The following is a 24,549-nucleotide window of genomic DNA, read 5'->3' on the forward strand; positions in this document are numbered from 1 at the left end:
TCACACCCCATCCGTCCACAGTTCTGAAACTGTGGAGGAGGTTCCCTAAGAAATGAGGCTCATTCTGTAATCTGGCCCTTGCTGTTCCTTATACCAGGAATATCAACAGGCACTGCTAGTCTCTTGTTTGAGTGACTAACCCCAGCCAGTTCTGAATGTGCCCAGCCCCAAAGACCGGTTGGACTTGCTGCTTCTTCAGCAGGTAACTCCTCAAGGCTTGATGTTAAATCAACAGAGTTTCTGAGTAGTTTGTGTGTTTACAAATCAAGATCAAATTAACATCCAGATGCAGGGGTATGTGTTCAGAAGTATAAACATACACACATGCAGTAATAAAAATTAGAAACTGCCTTTTGAAGCTTACCCAGAGATCTTTCTTTCGTCTGGTTGGTCGACCTCACCACTGGAAGGCTCGCTCGAGTCCGGCTGCCTCTGGAGAAAGGACTTGGAGTTTCTCCCTCAGACATGGCTTCCAAAGAATCTGCAGACGCCTCTGATAAATGCTCCACTGGGTCACCCACGTTGGGAGGATGAGGACTGTGAGACAGTTTGGGGCTTCTTGTCTGCAAAAGGCATTTGAAAGAAGTAGAAAATAGCCTATTATTAATTATGCTGAAAATATTTTTAATTCCATCAAGGTCTACTAATCTGGAAAAACAACATGGCAATGAGAAAAAGTCCATCGGAAGGACTAGATACAAAAATAAAGACAGAGTGGGTCAAAGTATCAGTTGTGAAAGTTAGTGAGAGAAAAAAGTCCCTGAGTATTCCATTAAGATTTTTATCACTGGACCTCTACTGTGCAAATGCCATTTCAAGCAAGGCATTGAGGACAAGCCACATTACAGGAAAGAACGATGGAAAATCAATTCCTTTGGCCAGACAAATTCTAGCGGTTGCTATGATCACAGCAGATGGGATTGTGCACGTTTGTATCACCTAACACGGATGATGCACTCGCACCCGAGTAAACTGAACACACCCAGTTCTTTAAACTCTTCTATTAAGACTGTTTCCAAAATCAGTAAAATATGATTGTGAGGGAGATATTTCTATCACAGTTGATTTTTTTCTTTTGAGGCAGAAATCCCATAATTTGGATTATGTCTAGTTTTGGTTATTACTTACCTCGCCAATCAACAGACAGTATCTATAATAACTTACACACACACAATACAAAATTGAATTTCTCTCTTGGTTATCTATACTGTAATGGCAAGGGACTGAATGTGTAAAACACTCATAATCTATGTTGGTCAATAACATTCCTTGAACATATACTGAGCACTGTGGGCAATTCAGAGACTGACAGACGTCATGTTGCCTGATGTGAATGAGTTTCAAAACTAATTGGTGAAATGAATGAAGGACAACAAATAACACAAGATAATGTATAATTAAGTTTAAACCACGAACTGTGTGGTACGTCCATTCATCCTTTCAACAGACACCTATTGAGTGCCTACAATGTTCCAGGCACCTGCTAGGTACATGTTAGCACAGCTAGGTACTGGGAACAGAACAACAGACAAAAGAGACATGATCCTGCCCTCATGGTGCTTACAGTCGAGTCAGGGGACAGACACTGAAGACTTTGACAGTGTGTAACCCAGGCTGGGGAGGGGGTGTATGTGGGTGGAAAGTTGGAAAAGCAAGTAAACTGTGACCTCAAGGATGAGGGAAGTTGGGAGGAGGGGGCAAGCCAGCGGGTGGGGTGAAAAGAAAAAGGCATTCCAGGTGGAAGGGACAGCATGTGCAAAGTCCCCGAGGCAGAAAGAAGTGGCAAGCACTGGAGATGTGGTGGGACTGGAGACCAGCAGAGCCCAGATCTCATGGAGCCTTGGCCTCAAGGGGAGAATTTTCAATGTGACTCTAAGATACCAGAATGCCACTGAGGTATTTTGAGGCAGGGAGAAGGGGGAGGCGGCCAGGATCAGATACATTTTTCATAAGATCATTTGGGCTATTGTGTGGAGGCTGGAGATTATACGTGTAGAAGGTCAAAGAAAGGGAGTCAGTGAAACTGGGGGGCTTAGGCTGAATGAATGCATGATCTCAGCTTTCCTCCGCCCAAAGCCCACCCCTGCTTTCATTACGATTCCAGACACCTTCTGGAAGGCAAACTGATCTGAATTAATCAGCAGGTGAGTTTTCTCTTACTAAGATGCCCAAGGTGCTGATGGGCTGGTGGTGGGACACAGGCAGTCCCCAGGAGCCAGGTTTTTTGGGGGGGGGGGTGGTGGTTTGCATTCTTTAATGTCCTCTAAGTCTTCCTAAGGATGCATTTTGAAGTTAAAAACACAAAAGCACTTAACTGTCAAGGTAGGACCAGCTTTGTGGGTGTACAACCGACCCAGCATTTAAAAGTGTTCTGGACTTGGTTTCATGCTCTGCTGTGGCTGTCTTGAAACCCTTAATAATTTTTTGGAACAAGGTACACTAAGAATTATATATAGCCGGTCCTGCCTCAAGGCTTCAGCTACAGAACTCTTTCAGGGATGCCCCAGGTGTGCCTGATGTTCTAGGGGAGCCCTTTGAGGATGCGATGATCAGTTCCTTTCCCTTTTCTTGCTAAAAGTACCAGGAGACCCCTCTTGGCAGGAGCACTTCTGTATTATCTAGACACCCACACCTGCTACACCTCTTAGGACATTTGCACAGAAGAAAACAGGAGTAAGGTCAGCACATAGCCCCCTGCACCCCCTTCATGGAGGTGGCTAGCCTCGGTGTTCCACAGGAAACTCTCAGCTCAGATGACATGCCCATATCATGGCCAGAAAGGACACCCATGAACAGTTAACTTGTCTCTTTGCTTTGGGTTAATGTTCCCGTGCAAGGCCCCGAAGAGGTTTATTTTTCATAAAGTCTGCTTGTGTTACAAAGATTGGGATCTGGCTTTGGCACTCTTTAAGAGTATTACCAGACTTAAAAAAAAAACCCAACCCTAAATCACTGCCCAGCTCACCAAGAGTTATGTAAATTCATATGGTCTTCAGTGAAGTAGATAGCTGGTTACTACGCTCAGCAGAATAGCAAGCTCAAATGTCCTCATCCCTGACTTAAAAAAAAAAGAAAGAAAGAAAGAAGGAAAATACATTCAGTTTAGCAAAATAGCCAAGAAATAATATTACTTGAAGCAACATGGCTACAATGACAACCTCTGGTGTTTGGTCATCTTTGCAGCCCACGGAAGACGCAATGCATTTGATGAGTTGTCATTTTCCACTGCAAAAGGCAATAATCCTTGAAGAAAATCAAAATCAAATTTCTATTTCTTGTTCAGGGTCATTGTGGTTGGAGTATGTATAAAAATAAAGATATAAGGGCTCAATCTTTTTTTTTTTTTTTAAGCTTCCTAAACACAGCTATTCAGTTCCAAATATAAACTCCTGCTCTCATTGTTATGTCATTCACGTTCTCATTGCAAACTATCACTGCATATTAGCAATCTTCTCACACCGTCCTCTCCCCTCAGATGCCAGCTCGAGGCTGAGACATCATTTAGGGCAGAGGAAAGACAATGAAAATTGCTGACACTGGTGTCAGATACCCTATGATTTGACGTATTAAAAAAAAAAAGTCAAAAGCATTTGAAACAGGGACTTGGTACTCAGCACAGGGTGAGGCTCGGGAGGTGCTGTATGTGGTGTATGTGGTTCTTGAGCTCATAACGCATTTAAGGTATCTTTTGGGGCCAAGGATAATATACGTGCAACAGTTGGACAAGAAGCGCTAAGAGGTGTGTCACTGTGACAGCGCAGGGCAGGACGGGGTTTGGGGGATAAGCGCTGACATTACAGGATGGGTCGGGAGAGGACGGACAGCAGAGGTGAGGAGGTGCTAGCGCTGGTCTGAGCGAAGTCACCCACTGAGGTTCTCAGGTCTGTGTGCACTCGGGGTCACACGGGAGGAGGGAGTGGGACAGCTGGTGGCCTCTAAAGGAGTTGCCCCCCCTCTGCCCACTCTGAGGTCCTTCTCTGCTCTCTCAAATGAGCTAACAGATGCACCATCCAGAAGCAGCTGAGTACCAAGTCGTCTTTTTGTACAGGCAACCCCCTCTCCAGGAACAGTGAATACGTGACAAAGTTCCCCTTTTGTTATTTGACTTGACACTTAGCCATCTTTGAAAGGGTTCTGGCCCTCCAACAATGCCCCCCTCTCTGCGGAATTCCTCCCTGCCCATATGGATAAGTTCCTGATGTCCAATGTCCCACATCCAGGGTAAATACACATTGTAGCATCCCTGGACCGTTCTGCTTTGCACCTGTTGTCCCAGTGCAAGTATTAGTAGTAACTCCCTTCCACTCTCAAAGGTCCCTGGTTTGAGTGATGCACTGTATGGTCACCCACTCCCAGCCCAGTCGCAGCTGACTGGACCAAGCGGTAGCCACCTGACCTGGCTGGACCAATCACATGCTCTTCCTGGAAATGGAGCCCTGGGACAAAGAAGCTCTTTAGTCTGTATCCACTGAGAGCTTAAAATGTGAGGTCATTTGAAGCTGTGGCTGACACGCACAGGGAATGTGAAACAGAAAGAGAAGAGTACAGAGAAAGGATGAAGCAGATCTGTACAGAAAAAGGGAGACAAGAGACCCCCATGACTCCAATGGGAGACCCTAAAAGATAGAACAGCTATCTGGGCCCCTAGGCATCCCAGTTCCTGAGTCCAGTACACGGTGAGGTCTTTCCGAATTATTCCTTCCAACTAATTCAATTCTTATACTTAAACCAGTTTGAGGTTGACTCTGTGTCTTGCAAGCAAACCATCACAGACAAAGACCAATTCTAACAGCTCCCCTGCCTGGGCAGCTATGTGGCTCACAGGTTTATAACATTGGTAATAACTGTGGAGAAAGTTAAACTCTCTGGAGCATTTGTTCTCATTATTTTGTATTTCACAAATTAAACATTCTTTTAAAAATTATGGGGGAGGGCACAATACAGGGTTACTAAGATTTTATTTTGCAAAGTAAGGGGCATCCATGCCATGCCCTCTCTCTTGAAATTTTCCCTCTGTATGGTACCATGTTGCCACGAGAAAGGAAAGATATTTTAATACCAAAAAAATGGGAGGCAGGATACTCACACAATTCAGATTTGGCTTAAGAAAGAAGTCTTTCTGTTGGCAGTTACTGTTCTCATTTTGGCTCAGGAGAAGCCTTTTCTTGGTCATGCATCGTCTACAGCATGGTGTTTGGAGCCCCTGCCCTAAGCTTCTGACTGGAGAGCTGCCCCTAACTGGGAAGATTCAGGAAGCAGAGAATGGTGGAAACGCTCTCTGAGCCACCTGGGCAGGACTCAAGGGGCTGGAAAGCTGGATTTCAGTGCTTCGTGGACACCCATGACCACCTCCCTCTGTTTCCATCACAACCTTCTAGATGTTTCGCTAAATCATCAGGTGATCCCAAACCTACCACCCAAACAGGAAGTCCTTTGGGGTCATGCAGGAAGGGGCAGTCTGTGTAACCAGGCCACCTGAACCCCACTGATCCTTTCTCGTCTTTACTTCTTCAAAAAGGGCTTTCTATCACCAAGGGATGCTGGGGTAAGAGGCTTCAGGCAGATCCCTCCTCTGGTTCATTTGTAACACGTGCAGACCGGTTCTCTAGGAAGACTGTCTTCCTAGTGAAGGGGTGTGGGGAGAGAGAAAGGAACTCACAAATTCAGTACCTGCTGCACTGTGATTGATTGTGTGGTCATCTCATTTCACCCTCACTGCCACTGCATAATACTGGCTACACCGAGGAGACAAATCGTGGAAGCAACTTGCCCGAAGATTCTAGCTGGTGAAGGAACTGGGACCAAGTCTGCAGGATTCCAGAGCTGACAGGGGTAAAGTCATTTAACCAGGAGTCTGTCCGCCAGCTTGTACCAAAATTGGGCAACGTACAATCTCACTAAGTCATAGTTTCCTCTTCTGTAAGACCAGAGGTTGACTGGTTGGTAGTTAGTCCTTTCAGGACTAAAATTTCTTCACTCTAAGATACACATCACAGAGAAGAAGAAAAATCATGTCACCCAGAAAACTTTAGTTTACTGAGATTCCTTCAAATGGTTTCCCCCAAATGATTTCCCCTATTGCATTTGCTCTACAGAAATATGCAGCTAGCTAGCACCAAGATCCAGCTTCCCGCATTTATGTCCTCAAGTGCATGCAACACAGTTGCAGAGCATTAATTTTTAAAAGGCTGCCATACATGCATTTTAAGGTCATGAACAAATATCTGCTGAAGTGTTCGCCATAAGCAGTATGCTCTGCTAGGAGATCAAATTTGTTCTTATTCTACGCAATGTTGTATTTGGGGACTAAAAGCAAAGAGAAAAGAAAATTAGAGCTGGAGGCATTGATGATGTTTCGCCATTCCCATTTTTCAGACCCTGTAAACTCTAATTTGAAATGCCAAGGTCCAGAAAATAAAGCCTGCAAATGTACCTTTATGTAAGATGCTAACTGTTGGCAACAGTGGGGTGTCTGATTAGCCAGGGCGTACGCTTCGCATCAGATTATGTTCTATTTTAAAAAGAAAACCCAAAGTTGCCTTACTGAAATTTTACTTCATTTTAATGAATGCCCAATTTCCATAGAGAGTTCGGAAATAGAATAAAGCTTCCCACATGCAAATGCAAATGTATTCAGAATGACTCATTATCCTAATACTCACTAATTGACATGGTTAATTTAATCATGACATTCAGACACTTTCACCCCATTTCTTGCACTTGGGAAGCTTTCAACTCAAAATCCAGTCAAAATTGTGACGTCAACTGAAGAGATTTTTCTAGGTGCTATGCACTCGTATGAAAGACAAAAGGAGCAAAATATTTGAAGTTCACAAACACTGGAAGATCCCCAGACTTTAGTTTTCTTCACCATCCCCGCTTTGCACTCCTCTAGCCTCAGGAGAACGGACAAATTGTGGCCATGGAAGGTTTAAGCTCTGAAATCTGCTCAGAGTGCTTTTTAGAACCACAGTGCAGTCCTTTCGCTCCCTTCTCCGGCCCTCTTGTTTCCAGAGTCTAAGGCCTCTGCTGGGTTTGGGTCTGGGGATGCGAAGACCAAGAGCTCCCATAGGGGCTTCCATCCTTACATAAAGCCATCCAGGTGGCCGCAGCACCGAGGACCTGCCATTCTCAGGTGCATCCGGGGACCCACACCCTGGGGTGCTTCTAAAGCAGCGGGACCGGGTCTCCCCACAGCTCTTTGGCTACTTCTCACAACTTCCGTGGCTGATGGCCAGAGTAACGAAAGCTGAGCCAACATCTCCTCAGGGTCAGTCTTATCCTGATGGCCAATTAGGGAAAAGACCTAGGACATCCCGGTTCTAGAACATGACAGATTGATGTGAGAACTGGAATACAAGTGTAAGAGAGAACTGTACTTAGTTTTGTAACAACTGTGTAATTTTGGGGTGGGCCTGGTGCTAATGACTCAGAGGAGAAGAAATCAGCTTTTGTTTTTAATAGAAAACTTGGGTGCAAGCACAAAAGGGTCCTGCTGGTAACACACACACACATGATACAGTGCTGAATGTGTATCTGGGTGCTTTGTGGGAGTAGTTTGCGGACACATGCCAGGCTCACCGGTAACCAGGTATTTCTGGGCCTTATAACAAGAAGGACATATATGCACACACACCTCCCATTCTAATACCAACTTCCAACTGTGCGTATCTGAGATTCTCATAAAGACGGACTTAGGTTTAGCTCTGCAAATCAGTATTTCCCTTGCCCAGCTTGGACAAAGGGGATACATTTTTCTCTAGGATTTATTTTGATGAATTATCCTTGATAAACTCAGTTTATACCCTGTTTCTTCAAGGGTAATATTTCAACCCCTTCCTCCCTCTTTCCACCAAAAGGGTACCCAGACATTTTTCATGATTTTCACCTGTGAAAACAGAAAAGATGTTTGGTCTGGACTAAGATCAGATGATTCAGCAGTTGAGCAAAGAACAGCTGTGTCTTTTGCTTCCCCATTTTCCCTTCACTGTGCCTATTAGTTCATTAACAGATCAGAATAATGAAAAGGCCGTGAGGCTGAGGAGTCAGCTCCCCTCGCCTCCCCGGCCAGAGCCGGCCACAGGCATCCCTGCGGCGAGGCAGGCACTGCACAGAGCCGAGTGAGACAGGCAGGGTCCCTCTGCCAACGCGCTCTCACCATGCAAAGCCCCCTCCTGCAGATGCCAAGGAACGCATGACAAGGACACCTCTGTTCAGACAAGGATGCTTCCTCATTATTTCAAGAGGCATCACATGACACAGACACTCTCTTTCGAGGTATCTGTGCATCAGATGACTCTTCTGAGATATTAACAACTTATCTTGTCCTCATGGCTGTCAGCAACAAACATGATGGAACATCTACCCCCATCCCCAACTTCCTGGGGAAACTGCCAAGCCTTTGTGTTCCAAGGTCTTCCCAAGTGGAAGGGCTGTGATCAGTGTCTCAGTTGCTACACAGGCCGCCCCAAAGACTCCCTCCCTAGATTGGGCTCAGAGTGTAAAGGTGTCTGGAAGATTAGTCTGGGGTTGCCCACCCCCGACACCCCCAGTGTGAGAGAAGAAAGGTTGCTAACTGGGCAGGAAGAGGGGGGTGAGTGGCTTTGCAGGGCCAGGAAGAGGACGCTAGCTTTGTTGTTGGTGGTGGTGATGGTGATGATGTTCTTCAAACTGTGGAGGCCTGGATTCCATTTACAAGGAGTGGCCTGGGTGGAGGGGGGTGTGTGGTGTGCTCAGAGCGGCTGAAGGGTGTGCCTTGGCTTAGCTTGGCAGACAGCCCCGCGAGCCCACCTGCAAACAGACCACCAGGAGACCATCTGCTGAGTCCCAGGAGACCCAGAAACCTTACCCAGTTCTATCAGACTAGATGCGATCCCTAGGATTTCTTTATGACCCTAAGTGACGAAAATACATTTCTCAGTAACTGCTGAAGCCAAGCCAGATTAATTTGATATACAACAATGAAGAAGAGTGATACTTACTATAGTTGAGGGTCAGGGAACAAATCTGTACATATTACATCTTTAAAAGAATAAATAAATCTAGAAACAACTTAGAAGGCTGGTTAACACGTCGCAATGGAGCCACACTATGGAATACTATGCAGTCATAATCAAGGTGTTTTAAAGAACTTTTTTTTCATAATCTAAGGAATGGAAGGAATACACCCAAACATTAGCCTTGGTTTCTTTTACACAGTAGTATTATGAGTAATATACTTTCTTCTTTATTTCTCCAAAGTGAGGATGATATTGCTTTTGCAAATCAGAGATTTACTGGGTAAGCATGATATTTTTATAGAGTGGATCAGGGGAAGGGAAGACTTTCTCACAAAACATTTAGAATCCAGGATTCTTGTCTATGGTGACCTGAAGATACCCATGCCCATCTGGGCTTCTCATGTGTTATTTCCTACAATTAGATTCCAGGTAAAAGGTTTGTCCTCATAGATGGCCCCTGAAATGAGGACACAAATTCATGGGGAAAACACGGAAACAAAGATGCATTTCCATTTTCATGCCATGCAAAATTTTGCAGGAATCCAAAATTGCATAGACTTCCACTTTCAAAAAAGAAATGATTAAGAAAGAAGAGCCCAAAGCCATCAGTTCAATTTTTTGGACATGCAGATCATGCACTTCACCTTTTAAGGAGACAGACTCTCCTATCCAGAGCTCCGACGCCCTTACAGTAACTGCATTTTAAGGCTTTTACAATTTGACTCCAGGTAAATTTGGAACTTTAGCAATTTTCTACCATCTCTTGGATATTTTCTACTTTCCAACCCCTTCATAATATGTAGGTGATGCGATTCTTTTTCTTTTTTCCTTTAAGAGGTTTAGCTGTGCCTGGAGAAGAGGCCAAAGTGGGCTGACCCACAGATAAGGTGTAGCCTTTCCCACTTCCAGGATGTTTGGATGTCAACCTGCCACCTGCCTGCCTGGTGGCCTACCTGGGGTGTGACATGGACTCGCTTCTGATATAACACCTTGAATCGGCTGCTCTCTGACTTCCCTTCAAAGACAGAAAGAGATAAATCGTATTTAAAGACGATGAGGCCTGGCTCGCCATCATCTCTCTTCAGCATCCTTCCATCAAGTTAGAAACTTACACCATCAGCAAGTTCCAAAACTGGATCTCATTAACTCAGCCCCTCACCCCTTTCAGACGCACGTTCCTGCAATTATTATTCAGTGTTGTGCTTCATCTTGAAGGAGTTGATGTAAAATAAAAGGCCAGATGAAGAATACTGCTGTTTTCCTGTTGATCTTGTCTGTTACGTTGATGGATGTCCCTTTTCTGAAGGTATGAGCAAACAATGTTTCTTTTATTATTTAAAACAAGGAAAATAATTCTGCCTTGTGAAGGAGTCATAAGTATTACTTTGTCCTATAATGAGAAGTATATCAAATATATATAAAATACTGCATATATCAGAAAAGTCGAAGCTAAATTTAATGTTCAAGCTAATCAGAGTTAGCCGTATTCATAACTTTGTCTCCTCCTCTTATGAGGTTTTCCCTTTAGATTTTTAGTTTAGCCACCTGAAGGCAGATGTCTCTTTATTGCGAGCTGCCTTAAGTCAATCAATCCAATCTGTTTCTTTCTCTTTCCTTTTACTCGTGAACCAAGACGGTGTGCATTATAAACAAACAAACAGTTTCCGAGGCTTTGGCTCCTACCACCCGCACTGGGAGGCGCTTGAGCAAGGCAGCAGGTGCCTTTGCAACTCAGAGTGCCTGGAATGCACTTAAAAGGCTTCAGGATAATAGGTGTCCCCGTGAGGATGTGTTATTACAGAGATGAAAGGCAAGGGACCTGCTTGCAGGCTTTGAAATTTCAAGTAAAATACAACCAGCATCACACTTAGTGCTAAATATGCACCTTAGAAGGCCTCCTTACAAAAGCCATTATTAAGCTCATCTCTGCAGCCCAGACTTCAGTTTGGAGAGGATGTGGGACCCCAGGCCCAGGGGTGATGCCCCTAGAGCTTAACTACATTGTTGTGAAACCAAAGAGGTTTCCCCGATAGCAGAGGCCCCCCTTCCTCAGCCTGTCCTGGGAGATTTGAAGATCTCCATCCTCACAGTGAAGAAGGAGCTGGCCTTCAGTATCAGCGGGAATACTGTGGTGCCCGAGGTCACCAAGCTTCAGTGCTTGAGGCCAGAACCCTTTCCGGACATCCCGGGAGTAGAAGCTGCTGTTAGTTTTCAAACTCTCGTTTCTAAACACACACAGCCCATTACCACCACCAACTGCCCTCCCAATTCCCCTGCATTGATTTTCAAATGAAAAAACACCTTGTGAAAATTCCCATGAGCTTTTCAGGCCAAAGGTTCTTTTTCCCTCTAGTTCTGCTATAAGAAAGAATACCAGAGTTTGGAGAGATGGAAGGAAAACAAGATTTAGAATGAGAGGACTTTAGTCTTTTTACCACGCTGTTCTTGCAGAACACACACTCCAATCCTGTGCGACCCCATAGGGAAGCTCTTTGAACCTTAGTTCTCACTTTTATAAAAAAAAAATCTGAGTATCTGCTTGATATAACTGTGGTGAGGAGTCACTGAGGAAAAAACGCACAGGAATTTGTCAACAATAAATGATGGAAAGCATTCAGCTGCTCTTACGTAGTACATTCTCGTAAGGATGGTTCTACATGGCCTGGCTCCCTGCTGTGGTCGGGAGGTCCCACGGTTTGTGGGGTCCTATGTGCGAGGAGAGGATACACCCAACCTCTTACTGCCACCACCTTGCCTGAAGTCGGTAAATGATTACTTCCAACTTCAAAATAGAGACTGTGACATCCTCAGAGGCTCTGGGAGTCACTCTTTATCAAAGAGAAGAAAGAACATCTTCAATTTCCCACCTGAACTTTCATCCCACTCCTTCTCCAAAAAACACCATTGTCACTGTAACTTGTGTTTAAAGCCTTAAAAAAAAAGCTCTTGAAAAATTCTCACATATCCCATTATTTGCTGATATGTCAAAAAATAAAAGTTAGCATTGAGAATTTATTTCAGGCTTTAAAAGAACAGTGAGAGGGACCCCAAACTCTGTAGAAAACCCTACATCACGATGTCAAGTCTCTGTTCTGAAAGTAGAAAGGAGCAGTTAATGGCAGCATGTAGAGTTGTGGGGAAGAGCTCGCCATGCTTCCTTTTCTGCATTTCTATTTGGTGCACAATATGTGTGCAAGGAAATCATAAAGACAGCTCTATTTTGCATGAATTATAGAGATGTGAAAACAATTAAGAACTCGTGGAAAAAATTAACGGTAAACACCTCATCAGAACTGAGCTGGTGTGGAGTAGGACCATGGGTCTCTGTAGTATGTGTCCCCCAACTTTTCCTTCTGTGTCTATTCGTTTGGGCAGGAACTTTCTAATTTGAGCTTGTGACCTTAGAAAAGATCAAAGGGACTGATGATTAAGAAAAGGAAGGTGAAGAGGTCACTGAAGACTGACCGAATGGCCAGGAAGTCACAGATGCACTAAAGCCAGACCGCTGGATGCTTCCTAAGCACAGTGTGCTTTGGGCCTCACAGTAAAGACCAAATGGTTCTCATCTGGGCAAGCTCCGGAGACAATAAAGAAACAGGCCACGTTTGGGGGACAAAAAGGATACGGGTGGCCATGTGCCAATGGCTCAGTTGGTACAGGTATCCAATGCCAAGCCAGGTGTCCAAGTACTGGAAACTCTCCACTCCCTTCCAGGTGTAACATTCTAAACTGACCTATTATGAAATAGGGGCCATTGAGGATTATGGGGAAATAAATAATATATTGAAACTGACTCTGGGGCCTGACTGCTTGGAGTCCCAACTCTAACTTACGTGTTATGTGGCCCTGGGCAAGGTATTGAACTTCCCTGTGCCTCAGTTTCTTCATTTATAAAATGGGGACCAGAGGATGCCTACCCCATGGGGCTGGTGTGAGAGGTTAAGGCTTGTAAAGCACTTAGAACAGTGCTTGGTGCCTAGTAAATTTTATATACATATGTCTGTTCTTATCATTTTTATTATTAAGATGCATGCCAGTGAAATGGTCTGGACCCCATACTGGATGTTTTGGAGCCAAGCGACGGAAGAGTCCCAGAGCTCTGAGGCTGTTAGAAGGATAGGTTTCTGTTCCACTTGCAGAACCTTTCTGCCTTGAGTAAGCTGCTGGGGCCAGAGCCCCACTTTTCAGAGGATTGTGCAGAGATCTCTGAATTGCCGTTGCGTTACTGTTGATCACACAACTCAAACTGTGGAAAAGTTAATGACAGATTTCGAAGCAAGCATGCAATTAGTGTTCATTTTTAATATTCACTCTCATGATTAAAAAAAAAAAAGCACAAGTTTGGGAATGCTGCAAGCATTTGGCTCTGAGAGGTTTAAACCCAGGCTCAGGGTAGACGGGGACAGGGAGAGGCTGACACTGATTAGAATGCCACACGCAGCTGAGCGAAAAGGCATGCGGCGAGGTAAGACTCAATGCAGAGAAGAAAAGGTGAAGTACTAACTCGCTGAGATGATTCAATTTTCATCAAGTACCTTTGAATGTCAAGTTCTGCCTGAAGAGAGGTCAGCATGCGCTGCAAAGCCTGTGTATCAGGAGAAAAAGAGAGAAAAAAAATAGAAAAGAAAAAGGGTGAAAACAGGAACAGAAAAAGAAGAGTTGACCCAAAGGAATCATCTATTTGTTCATGATGACAGTGCAGCACCGTGAAGCCCTCTCCCCAGACAAAGAAAGACAGAAAGGTGGCAGTTCCATCCTTAGGATTTAGAGAGATATGGTGAACGCCAGCCCTGACTGGCAGTGAGTTGTCCCCGACATATCTTACAGCGGGGCCCTTCTAAGTTCACCTGGTCATTTGAGAATATGTCACACTGCCTTGTTGTCCTTGAGGGTGTCTCAAGGTTGCAGGCGGGTGACCAGAGCCAGAATGAAATACCTTCCTCAGTCAGAATGCAGTCTGGTGGTGAGCCCCAGCCTGCCATCTTGATTGGCACTGGCCACTGGGCCACTGGCCACTGGGCTGCTCTATGAAGACAAGAGTGCAGGACTTTTTGTGCCTGGGCTGTGCCACACCAGATGACAAGACTTCTTCACGAGAAGATCCAAGGTGAATACTTACAGGAACAGCAGATCAGAATTATAGTTCAGGGAACAAATTCTGACATCTGAACCTGGCTGACCCTGGAGGATGTCTTCCATTTACTATGCTTACTGTACCAGTATTCAAACATTTCAATTCTTACTGATCCACTGACTAACTTTCGGACAACTTAATTTTTAAAAAAAACCATGATGGAAAGATGGTTTTGTGTTTTAAAACATGAAAATTTCATAATCCTCATGCAAGAAGAATGACTTACTCTTGCATCCAAAATCAGCCATGCGAATGAAAGGCAGGGTCTCAAAGAGATATCTCTACCACCACGTTCATGGTGGCATTATTTACATAGCCAAAAGGTGGAAGCAATCCAAATGTCCATCAACAGATGAACGGATAAACAAAATGTAGTCTATACATACTGAAAGACATTCAGCCTTAAAAAGGAATTCTGTCACATGCTACAACATTGATTAACCTTTAGAACATAATACAAAGTGAAACAAGCCAGTCACAAAAAGACAAATACTGTATGAGTTCACTTACGTGAGGTATGTACAGCAGTCAATTCATAGAGATAGAAAGTAGGATGGTGGTCACCAGGGGCTGGGGAAGGAGGATTGGGGAATAGTTGTTTAATGCATGCAGAGTTTCAATTTAGTAAAATGAAAAGAGTTCTGGAGGTTGGCTGTACAACGACGTGAACGTACTTAACGCTACTGAACTGTACACTTAAAAATGGTTAAGGTGCTAAATTGTAAGTCATGTATATTTTTCCACAATTCAAAAGAAAAAGGCAAAAAAGAGAAAAAAATCAGCCAATGAGGTGTCACGATTTGGCAGCTCACTTCATAAGTTACTGCATATGCATACAGATATATCCATATGGATAACCAGCACACACAGAGCCCCTAAATACCATCATAACTGAATTATACAATATCCATGATTCATACCACCATGACAGACTTAGATATAGATATGTACTATGCGTGTATTTCCTTTATTTCTGAATAATTCTGTATTATTTAGAACCTAGTCTCACACATATCAGACACAAATCTCCACAAGAAAAAGAACACTTGGATTCAGAGAGCTATCTCCAAAAGCCAGAAGACAGGTCTCCAGACAAGAACAGTACTAAAATATTCTACCCAGAATGCACCTGGGGGTTAAAAAAAAAAAAAAGGAAAAGACCTCGAAGAGACTTTTAAGAGAATAGGGGAGTGACACCATTAGAAGAACTATTAGCTAGACTGACCTCATAAAGGCTCTTTTCGAGGTGAATATATTCTCCTTTGAAAGGTGAGGGTTGCTGTAGGGCCTCTGATTCTCTTGCTCTTAAGTTTATAGGTTTCATCAACTATGAAAGAAATACCCCAATGTAGACCACAAATAATAACACCCTGTAGGTGCACGATAAATAGAAGTGCAAGATGCAAACAGGACGATAGATTTGAAGAGCTGTTGTGGACAGACAAGGGGGAAAGAGGTACAGAAAATCACAGAGTTTCCATCTCAAGGAGATGGGGAATAAAATGGGCTGAGGGCAGAGGACCTGGGGGGACACAGCCCTGCACACAGGCGACAGAGAACGGAAGAGGCTGGGGGAGACCAGCCCCCCAACTGTGAGGCTGCCAGGAGGGGCAGAGATCCCCAACCTCTCTCTGCAAGGCGACTCTCAGCAGAGGAACCTGCAACAAGCTTAGAAAAGCTGGACAAGAGGGGACAAAGAAAGTCACTACAGCAGCTCCTTTAGGTGAGAATCACCTGAAATCCAAGGAAGAAAGGGCAAGAGAATCACATAAATGGTCAAAGGCTCCACGCTTGGAGCAAACCCAACCGTGGCTGCGTCTTTCTTGCCTTTGTTGACTAAGGTCAAGGAAATGCAGAAGCTGGGGGAGTGTCCCTGTGTCAGAGCAGGAAGGACCCAGGGGTGCTGGGGGGGGGGGGGCGGTCCATCTCAGAAGATGCAATGGCTCCTACAGAGAAAGGGCTCTAGAACTTGAGGCCACAGGGACATTAATCTCTACACTGATATTAATTTTCTCAGAATTACAAAATGAAACTTTTTCACTTCTTGCCAGGCTCCATCTGCGTGGAAAATATTTTGAGCCCTACAGGTTTTGAGCCCGACAGCAAGAAAGCAGAGAAAGAAAAGTGGATTTTATTAGGCCACTCACATACTCCCGTTAAATCAAGTGCGTAGAACTTAGAAGCCTGATTTATGGATTTGACTATAAACTAGAAAATTGTTCTTAAAGAAAAAAAAAAAAGACTGGGTGGGAAAGGAGTTGAGTGTCTGCAAGTCACTTCAGAGAATTATAATGATAATCAAGTACTTTATCAATATAGTGAGGTTACATCAAGATTAAGGGAAATGTAACTGGAAAAAACCAACAGCTTACCACCACAAGGAAACAGCTGGAGCGGCAAAAATAGTAACGCTGTAAAAATTAAACAGAAGGACACTTTAATTACCTCGAAGACTCCTAATAAATCCAATGGCTATCCGAAGAGGAAAATGGCAGAGAAACTACAGATGTTGCTCTTATACTGAATGGTACTTGGAATGTCTTTGAAAGGCTAAGTGTAGCTGGAAGGAAAACAGGTTCAACAGTTTTTTTTTTCCTGAAGAATAAAAACAATGCTGATGAGCCCAAGAAGAGCTGATCAGGAATAGCAAATATTGGGCAAATGCCTAATGCCCAGATGTGGCAGAGAGAACCAAAGATGAACAATAAACACAGTATTTGTAACACTGATGGGGGATATTTATTTTCTTTGTTTTGCTGTGTCTGAGTTTTCTATAATAAAGAGTTGTATAATAATAGAAAAATCAAAGAGTATGGATAAAGGTGGCAAAAGTGAAATGTAGGTCTCTAGTGAGCAACAATGAGAGAAGAAATGCAAAAAAGTTGGAGATTGCCAAATTCTTTGAACTCACAAAAAAGTTCTGGTTTCATTCAGAAATTGGAGATTTTTCTGATACCACTTTCCCTTTAGTCAACTTTTGACTACTTGGGAGTGGTTGAACCGGTCTGAAGACTAACTGTGGTTAAAGAAAATGCATTCAGGAACAAAATGAAAAGATCTAGTGAAAACATGTCTATGTTAGGAGTTTCCTAGAGTTTGTAATTACACAGTAATCACTAAGTTGTCCACCATATCTTCTCACATGAAGATCTAATTGCCAGAGCCTCAACTTAGATTTTTATTCATGTTTCTAAATTTATGGAAGCACATTTCCTCTTCCTCCTCTCTTACTGTCTTTATTTTACAAATAGAAAATTATCACTCTTAGTTTCCACTTAGTTCAAGATTTGAGGGATGCAAAGCGCTATTTTTAATCACCTTTCTGAAAGCCTGCTACTGTCTTCCTGCTTTTGAAGTCACGTGACAGCGATTTATTTTCCTTAAGCCTGACCTTCCTTATCTGGAAATGGGGACATTAATAGTATTTAAGTCGCATGGTTGTTGTGAGGATTAATTGAGACTGAGGCATGTAAAACACGATGCACAATTCTTGGCACAGACCAAGAAGGCAAATGCTAGGAATTTGAAACTTTAAAAAAAAAATTGCGTGGTCAAAAAGATGCCTTACTTTAACAAATAACCAGGCAATAAATGTCAAATGTCTTAAAATTTTGTACACCGTTTTGGTTCAGCCATTCTATTTCGAGCAATTAATCATAAGGAAATCTACAATAACCTACAAGAAAACTCCACATGGTGTTGTGTCTGTATATTGCAAGGTGTGCACACAATGGAACCAACCAAATCAAGCAACACTAAGAATGATGAAGTAGCTGACTCTGTAATAACTCAGAATGAAGTTCACACATATAATCTTGTTCGAAAAATGGCACGTTTGGTTTTCTTTTGAGTCTATATGCCTAAAAAAAAAAAAGATACGTAACAAAACGTTAATCCATGAAGGTTGTGAGAGGGTAAATGATTCTTTTACTCTTTATCTGTTCTTTCTAACATTTCTAGAATTTACAAGTATTACTTTTGTAATAAAAAATACGAAATTATTTTAAAAAGTCACCTGGGATTTGGCATCAAATTATTTGCGCTTGCTTTTCTGATTCGCTTCTACCTCCAAAAAACTTAGCATTGAATATGAGTTGAATAGCTACAGATGAATTTAAAACAAAAGGAGAAAAAATATTTTATTCTTTTGAGAGCCTTAAAAATGAGAAGAGCAATAAGATTATATCCAAAGGCATTGCCTCTGTATCACTTGTAATCTCGCCATTTTGTTTTCTCATGTTGATTAGTATCAGTTGCACCACAAGGGGGCGCCTTGAACTTAGCAAGTACGATAATACAGTCGCCAGCATGATGGAAGGAAGCAGCTGACGTCCCAAGCTTAGGAGGAAACAAGACTGCACTCCACACTAACTGCTTTTCGTCAGTCTTCACTCTCTTCAGTATACCTCACAGAGTCCCCTGTACAAACTCACTTTGGAGGTACGTAACCAGTCTTCGAAAGAAACCACGATGGGCTGACCGTTTGTGTAGCTGCTACCAATGACAGAAGGGAAAGAGAGTTGATTTAACATTAGTAGCCACTGTGGCACAAAACTAAAGAGCCCAACAAAAGCAAATGTTGGCGAAACAGTCTTAGAAATAATTCTATCCTAAAGACACAGAGTTCTATCAGTAACTTGGAGACCAAAGCAATTTCAGGTTATTTGGGGTAAAAAGAAAAAAAAAAAAGTTACTCAACTGAGAAACCCAAGTGTAATATAATTCTTCTTCTAAAAATGTTTAAAATGTTAGAGACGGAATCAAATTAGGTGGACTTGTGAGGCTTTCTAAGTCATGCTAAGATTTATAATTGATATAAGAATGCAGTTGACCCTTGAACAACTTGGGGAGTTAGAGGCATTACACCACCCACCCCCTGCATAGTTGAAAATCCGTGTACAACTTTTGACTCCCCAGAACTTAACTACTAATAGCCTACTGTTGACAAGAAGCCTTACTGTTAACATAAACAGTTGGTTAACACATATTGTGCATGTCATATGTATATCTACATATATTTTATGCATTCATGACAGACCTCTTTCTTAATTTGGGGGGATATTTCTAGGCTATGTGGTTCATTTGCAAGTTTTTTTCAAACTGTTGCAAATCTCAAAAAAATTTTCCAACATATTTATTGAAAAAAATCCACGTATAAGTGGACCCACGCAGCTCAAACCCATGCTGTTCCTGGGTCAACCGTAAGCTTAAAATGTAGGATGACGTCTGAGGATTCTGAAGGATAAACACACAAATAAAAAAGGCTGCAACATGTCACAGAAAGAGTTCAGGGCAGAAATGTTAAGAATTTCTAATTAACTAAGAATCTTAAGAAATCTTAAGAATTTCTAATTAACTAAAAATCTGAAGTAATTCTGTAGTGAATTTAGGACAGTGGTTGGGAATACAACTTTTCTTTTCTTTTGGAAAGAAAACTGGGCTTGAGCCTCTGTTTCAGCACTTAATATCTGTGAGACTTTGGGCCATGTACCTTGGAAATGCTACCTTCCTTGGTCATGTTGTAGCTTCCTCATCCATAAGATAATAGAAATACTGATAATAAGACTTAAACTACAGTTTGTTGTATGAAATAAGATAACTTATGAAAAATGCTAACCCCAGTGCCTAGCATACAATAAGGCAGCACCTGACTTAATAAGAGCCTAATAAATAATAGGATTGCCACGGCTCTTACCCAGTATGTGGCCAAGGAAAGTGTCTTAACCCCTCTTTGCGCGTGTTCTCATGAGTCAAATGGTGGGAAGGAGTCTGCTTTAAAGAAAAACAAAACCCAAATAAACTTAGTATACTTATGCATACAATGGAGTGCTGGTCTTCAAAGTAGTGGGTTTGCAGGGTCACACAATTTTTTCTATGACCTTGCCACTGTCTGCAAAAACAGATTGTGAAGGAAGCAAGCAAACCTGCCACATGCAGGGCAGACATTCAGCCAGTTCTCCCTGGAGCTGCACCACCATGTTTTTTTTAACATCTTTATTGGAGTATAATTGCTTTACAATGGTGTGTTAGTTTCTGCTTTATAACAAAGTGAATCAGCTACCACCCTGGTTTACGGTCACTGCTCCCATAGGACAGCCTGTGCCACAGCGACTCTCAATTATCCTAAGACTAACCCTGGTCGCACATCTTCCGTTTGGTGTCTCAATCTCCACCCTTCCCACCTCCTAGAGCAGGAGCCTTAAGTGACGCAATAGATCTATGAGGGATTTGAAGGAGTCGAGTCTCATGGAAATGAAAGGTGTCCATAGGATAACAAACGCTTCGGGGAGCTATTTATAAGACTGACTGGTGTCTCATGAACAGATCTCCGAGTCCCTTCCCGATCCTCCACGTTCCCACATAACAAAGAGGGAAACGGAAGTCAGCTGGCTTGGAAATATGCCTGCCAGGTGGAGAGCGTTTGGGAAGAGCTAACCCGGGTCATCTCCACAAGGGTGACAGGTGTTCCCCCACCGGGGACAGCCTATGGCCACCAGCATGACCGGCTCCTTGAGAACCCTGCTGGCTTTTCCTCCGCAGCATTAATGCCACCGGATACACTAGATATTTTACTTACTTGGTGGTTTCTTGTCTGTCTCCCCGGCGCTCCCCTGCCCCACACACGAGTGTAACCACCAGGAAGGCAGGGTGTCTCCAGGGCTCAGACTTCCCTTCTAGAATGAATGGATGGGAGGCTGGAGGAGAGGAGGTGGTGGTCTCTGGGCGCCTGGGCTTCCTGCAGCCTCTTGACTTGAGGGCTTCCCCCTGGACCCAATGACCTCGCCGGGTGTGAGGAGTTCAGATACGTGCCCGAGGGGCCGTGCCTACAGCCGGCAGGTGGGCAAGCTCGGCCGCACTCACGCCAGCCTCTCCAGCCACCGCTGCTTCATTCATGCCCCATCAGAGCATTCATGCCCCATCAGAGCCTTCCAGCCCGTCACCCTGACTCCCCCGTGCTCTGTGCTCCTCGGCTGCTCTCACACCTTCTCAAAAGGAGGAAAATCTCCATCTGATACGGAATTTCTGTTGGGCAGGATTTCTCTTCCATTTTCACCAAAACCCTCTTTCCCTGGAACACGAAACGCAAGTTAATCAAAAATACTCCAAACCCCTCAAGAAGAAAAAGGCCTTCCAAACCGGAAGTTTCCATTTCTCCCTCATTATACAAAGGCTTTGCAATCCGTTCCACCCTTGCTTTAATAGGGGCCAGTCCGGGAAAGTGCTGCAGAAGTAGCAGCTTTGTGCTTTGTGCCGGAATGGCAGGTGCCAGTTAGCACTTGCCTCAGCCGTGATCTGACTGGACCGTGCCTTGGGAGTAGCCTTCTCGGGCTCGAGACCTGACAAAAGGTGAGAATTTTCGGGGCTGGGGGGAGGGATAAATCAGAAGCTTGGGATGAACATGCACACACTACTCTATATAAGGTAGATAACCAACGAGGACCTGCCGTCTAGCACAGGGAACTCTACTCAATACTCTGTGATAACCTATATGAGAAAAGAATCTAAAAAAGAATGAATATATGTGTATGTGTAACTGAATCACTTTGCTGTACACCTGAAACTAACACAACATTGTAAATCAACTATACTCCAAGAAAAATTTAAAAATTTTAAAAACTTTTCCTTAAAAAACTAAAAAGAGAATTACCATATGACCCAGCAATCCCACTACTGGGCATATACCCAGAGAAAACCATAATTCAAAAAGACACATGCACCCCAATGTTCATTGCAGCACTATTTACAATAGCCAGGTCATGGAAGCAACCTAAATGCCCATCGACAGACGAATGGATAAAGAAGATGTGGTACATATATACAATGGAATATTACTCAGCCATAAAAAGGAACGAAATTGAGTCATTTGTTGAGACGTGGATGGATCTAGAGACTGTCATACAGAGTGAAGTAAGTCAGAAAGAGAAAAACAAATATCGTATATTAACGCATGTATGTGGAACCTAGAAAAATGGTACAGATGAACCGGGTTGCAGGGCAGAAGTTGAGACACAGATGTAGAGAACAAACGTATGGACACCAAGGGGGGAAAACTGCGGTGGGGTGGGGATGGTGGTGTGCTGAATTGGGCGATTGGGACTGACATGTATTCAGTGATGTGTATAAAATTGATGACTGATTAAAAAAAAAATTTTTTTTAAACCTTATAGAAATTATAAAAAAAAGAATTTTCATAGTGCGGAGAGGTAAGAGAATTTAATTTTAATAGGGAGGGGAGGTGGGGTAAGAAACGGGGTCATTTACTGAGGCCAGTTGGGAATGCAATTCTAATTCCCCTTTTTCTCCCACAGAAAACAGACACAGAGTCTGGAACCTCTCAGATCCCCAAACCTGCGTCAGAAGTGTGCTGATTCACACCTCCCCAGGCGCTGGCGTCCGCACCACTCTGAGACTCTTGTCTTCCTTGACCTATAGCGAGCAGAGGCTGGCCTTTCCACACACATCTACTCTGGAAGATTCCAGGATGGCTGGCAGAACTATCAAGGGGGGTCCTGCACCCTGTGTGAGGCGGCGGTATGACTCAGTGGTCCAGAAAGCGCTGGGCCAAGAGTAGGAGACGCCCACGCAACGTAAGGTAGCATCAGCCTGGTCCTCAACTGCCTTACGTGTAAAGCACAGAGTCAACCTCTACGGCAGACCTTAGCTCTAGACGCAACTGCCCCCCAACACCCCTGTCACACCAGAGAGCCCCTCACAAGTCATTCCCAAGGAAGGCTTATTAGCATGTTGGGCCAGAGCTGCAAGTGCTCCATCTCCAAAGCTCCACACGCAGGGGGGGAAGAACCTGAAGTCAGAAGGTCCTGGGTTCAAGACCAAGGTTCTGCCCTCATTAACTCTTTTACTTTGAAGGAGTGATTTAACCCGACATTAGGTTTTGTATGGGGCCCATTAAACCAACCGAGTCTCCCTTTCCACATCTGCAAAACGGCAACAGCCATCCTGCAGACCTCACAAGGTCACCAAGAAGCACGAATGAGGTAAAGCAGACAAAAGCACTGCTAACTGTAAAGCTCTAAAAATAATAAAGCAGCAGTGTTATTGTTAAGGAGAAGGAGCTTGAGGCATGCACCCAGAAAAGAGCTGCTAAAATGTTTTGCTGCTCAAGGACAAGGTTTGGCTATGCCTATGCCCATCCCAGCTGGCTCTGCAGCAGGGACACAAGACCTTCAACGCGCAGCTTCAATTCACGAGCAGAAGAAAATCAAGGCGGCGGATGTCAGCACTCCCATCCCCAGCTGGGGGCCTGGGCCGCGACGTGAGACTTGCTGTCCTGAGGTCCCGAGACCCATCTTCCCGTGGAGCTGCAACCCTTCCCGACCCCAACCTAACTCCTGGTTGGATCTCCCGTTCTCTGCTGCCACGGGTGTGTGGAGCCCTGTGGATGGGGCTTGGCCAACCTTCCTAACCCAGCCCACACTACTGAGAGCTCAGTGCTGGCCTCCGGACTCATTTCCCAGCTTCTGGCCTATTGTTCTCCAGAAACAGCCCAAATACATTTTAGGGGCTGAAAATTATTGTGAAAACAAATAAGCTTTACTGGGAGAAAAATCCCTTCTTATACAAATACTCTTCTTGACAGTTCCATTTCACTGGTAAGAGCAAACAAATGAGAGTGATGCCATTTCTTAAATTCAGAAGTGGATTACTGTTACTTAAATAGACAAGGAACACAGGCTATGATCAATAGCTAGTTTGTGTGATCAAACATCATCATTATAGTAAATACAACACGATCGAGGCCATAATTACAAATCAGTATTTTTAACATCGCAATTAAGGTAAATAATCCGTGGAGAAACAAAAACACCACCACCACCACCAACAAAACCCCCAGCTGTAGCTCTCTAGTATGATTTTGAGGTTACAGGAGTAGAGTTCATACATTCTTCTAGGTGGGTGAATACTACTGGCTGTCATTTTTAATATCCAGTCAAATTTTTGCTCATAAAATAATCTTTTGAAACAGAAGGTTGGATCCTAGCAGTTCTTCTTGAAGAAGTTTAATACACGCCCCTCTAATTACAATGAATTAAAATAGAATGTGTGCACGTAACAATTCAACTCTAAACAGACCTTCCTAATTGCTTGGAAATAGCAGAAGTAAAAAGTTGAAAACAGGCTCTAAGTACACAAACAGCCTCTAGCCTTACACTGAAAAGCTGACAGACTGTGCTCAGAAGAGAGAAAAGAGCCCTTAGCAAAAGTAAAAGTTGTAGAGCTCCTATTTATCATGGTAAATATGGAATTTTGTGAGCTGGGCTGCAACCACAGTTCACAATCAGCAGGACACTGGGTGGTGCCATTAAAAAGCTTTCAAAAAAATCATTTAAGAAGATTACCAACTACCCTTCTAGAACTAGGGCACAAAAACCTTAATGCAGAACTCCTTTGACACTC

The 24,549-nt window shown here is 43.6% G+C and overlaps 1 protein-coding gene across 14 annotated transcripts in view; it reads right to left on the bottom strand.

Annotated features, from left to right (window-relative positions):
• KIAA1217 (KIAA1217 ortholog) overlaps positions 1-24,549 on the bottom strand; it is a 516,301-nt gene that overhangs the window by 190,091 nt on the left and 301,661 nt on the right. For all 14 annotated transcript variants that reach the window (XM_061178680.1, XM_061178687.1, XM_061178637.1 and 11 more), the window contains exon 3: positions 365-563. In XM_061178680.1, the coding sequence (XP_061034663.1) occupies positions 365-563 (199 nt within the window). The remainder of the gene's footprint in view (positions 1-364; positions 564-24,549) is intronic.

This window comes from Eubalaena glacialis, chromosome 2 (assembly GCF_028564815.1).
Source record: "Eubalaena glacialis isolate mEubGla1 chromosome 2, mEubGla1.1.hap2.+ XY, whole genome shotgun sequence".
Lineage (NCBI taxonomy): Eukaryota > Metazoa > Chordata > Mammalia > Artiodactyla > Balaenidae > Eubalaena > Eubalaena glacialis.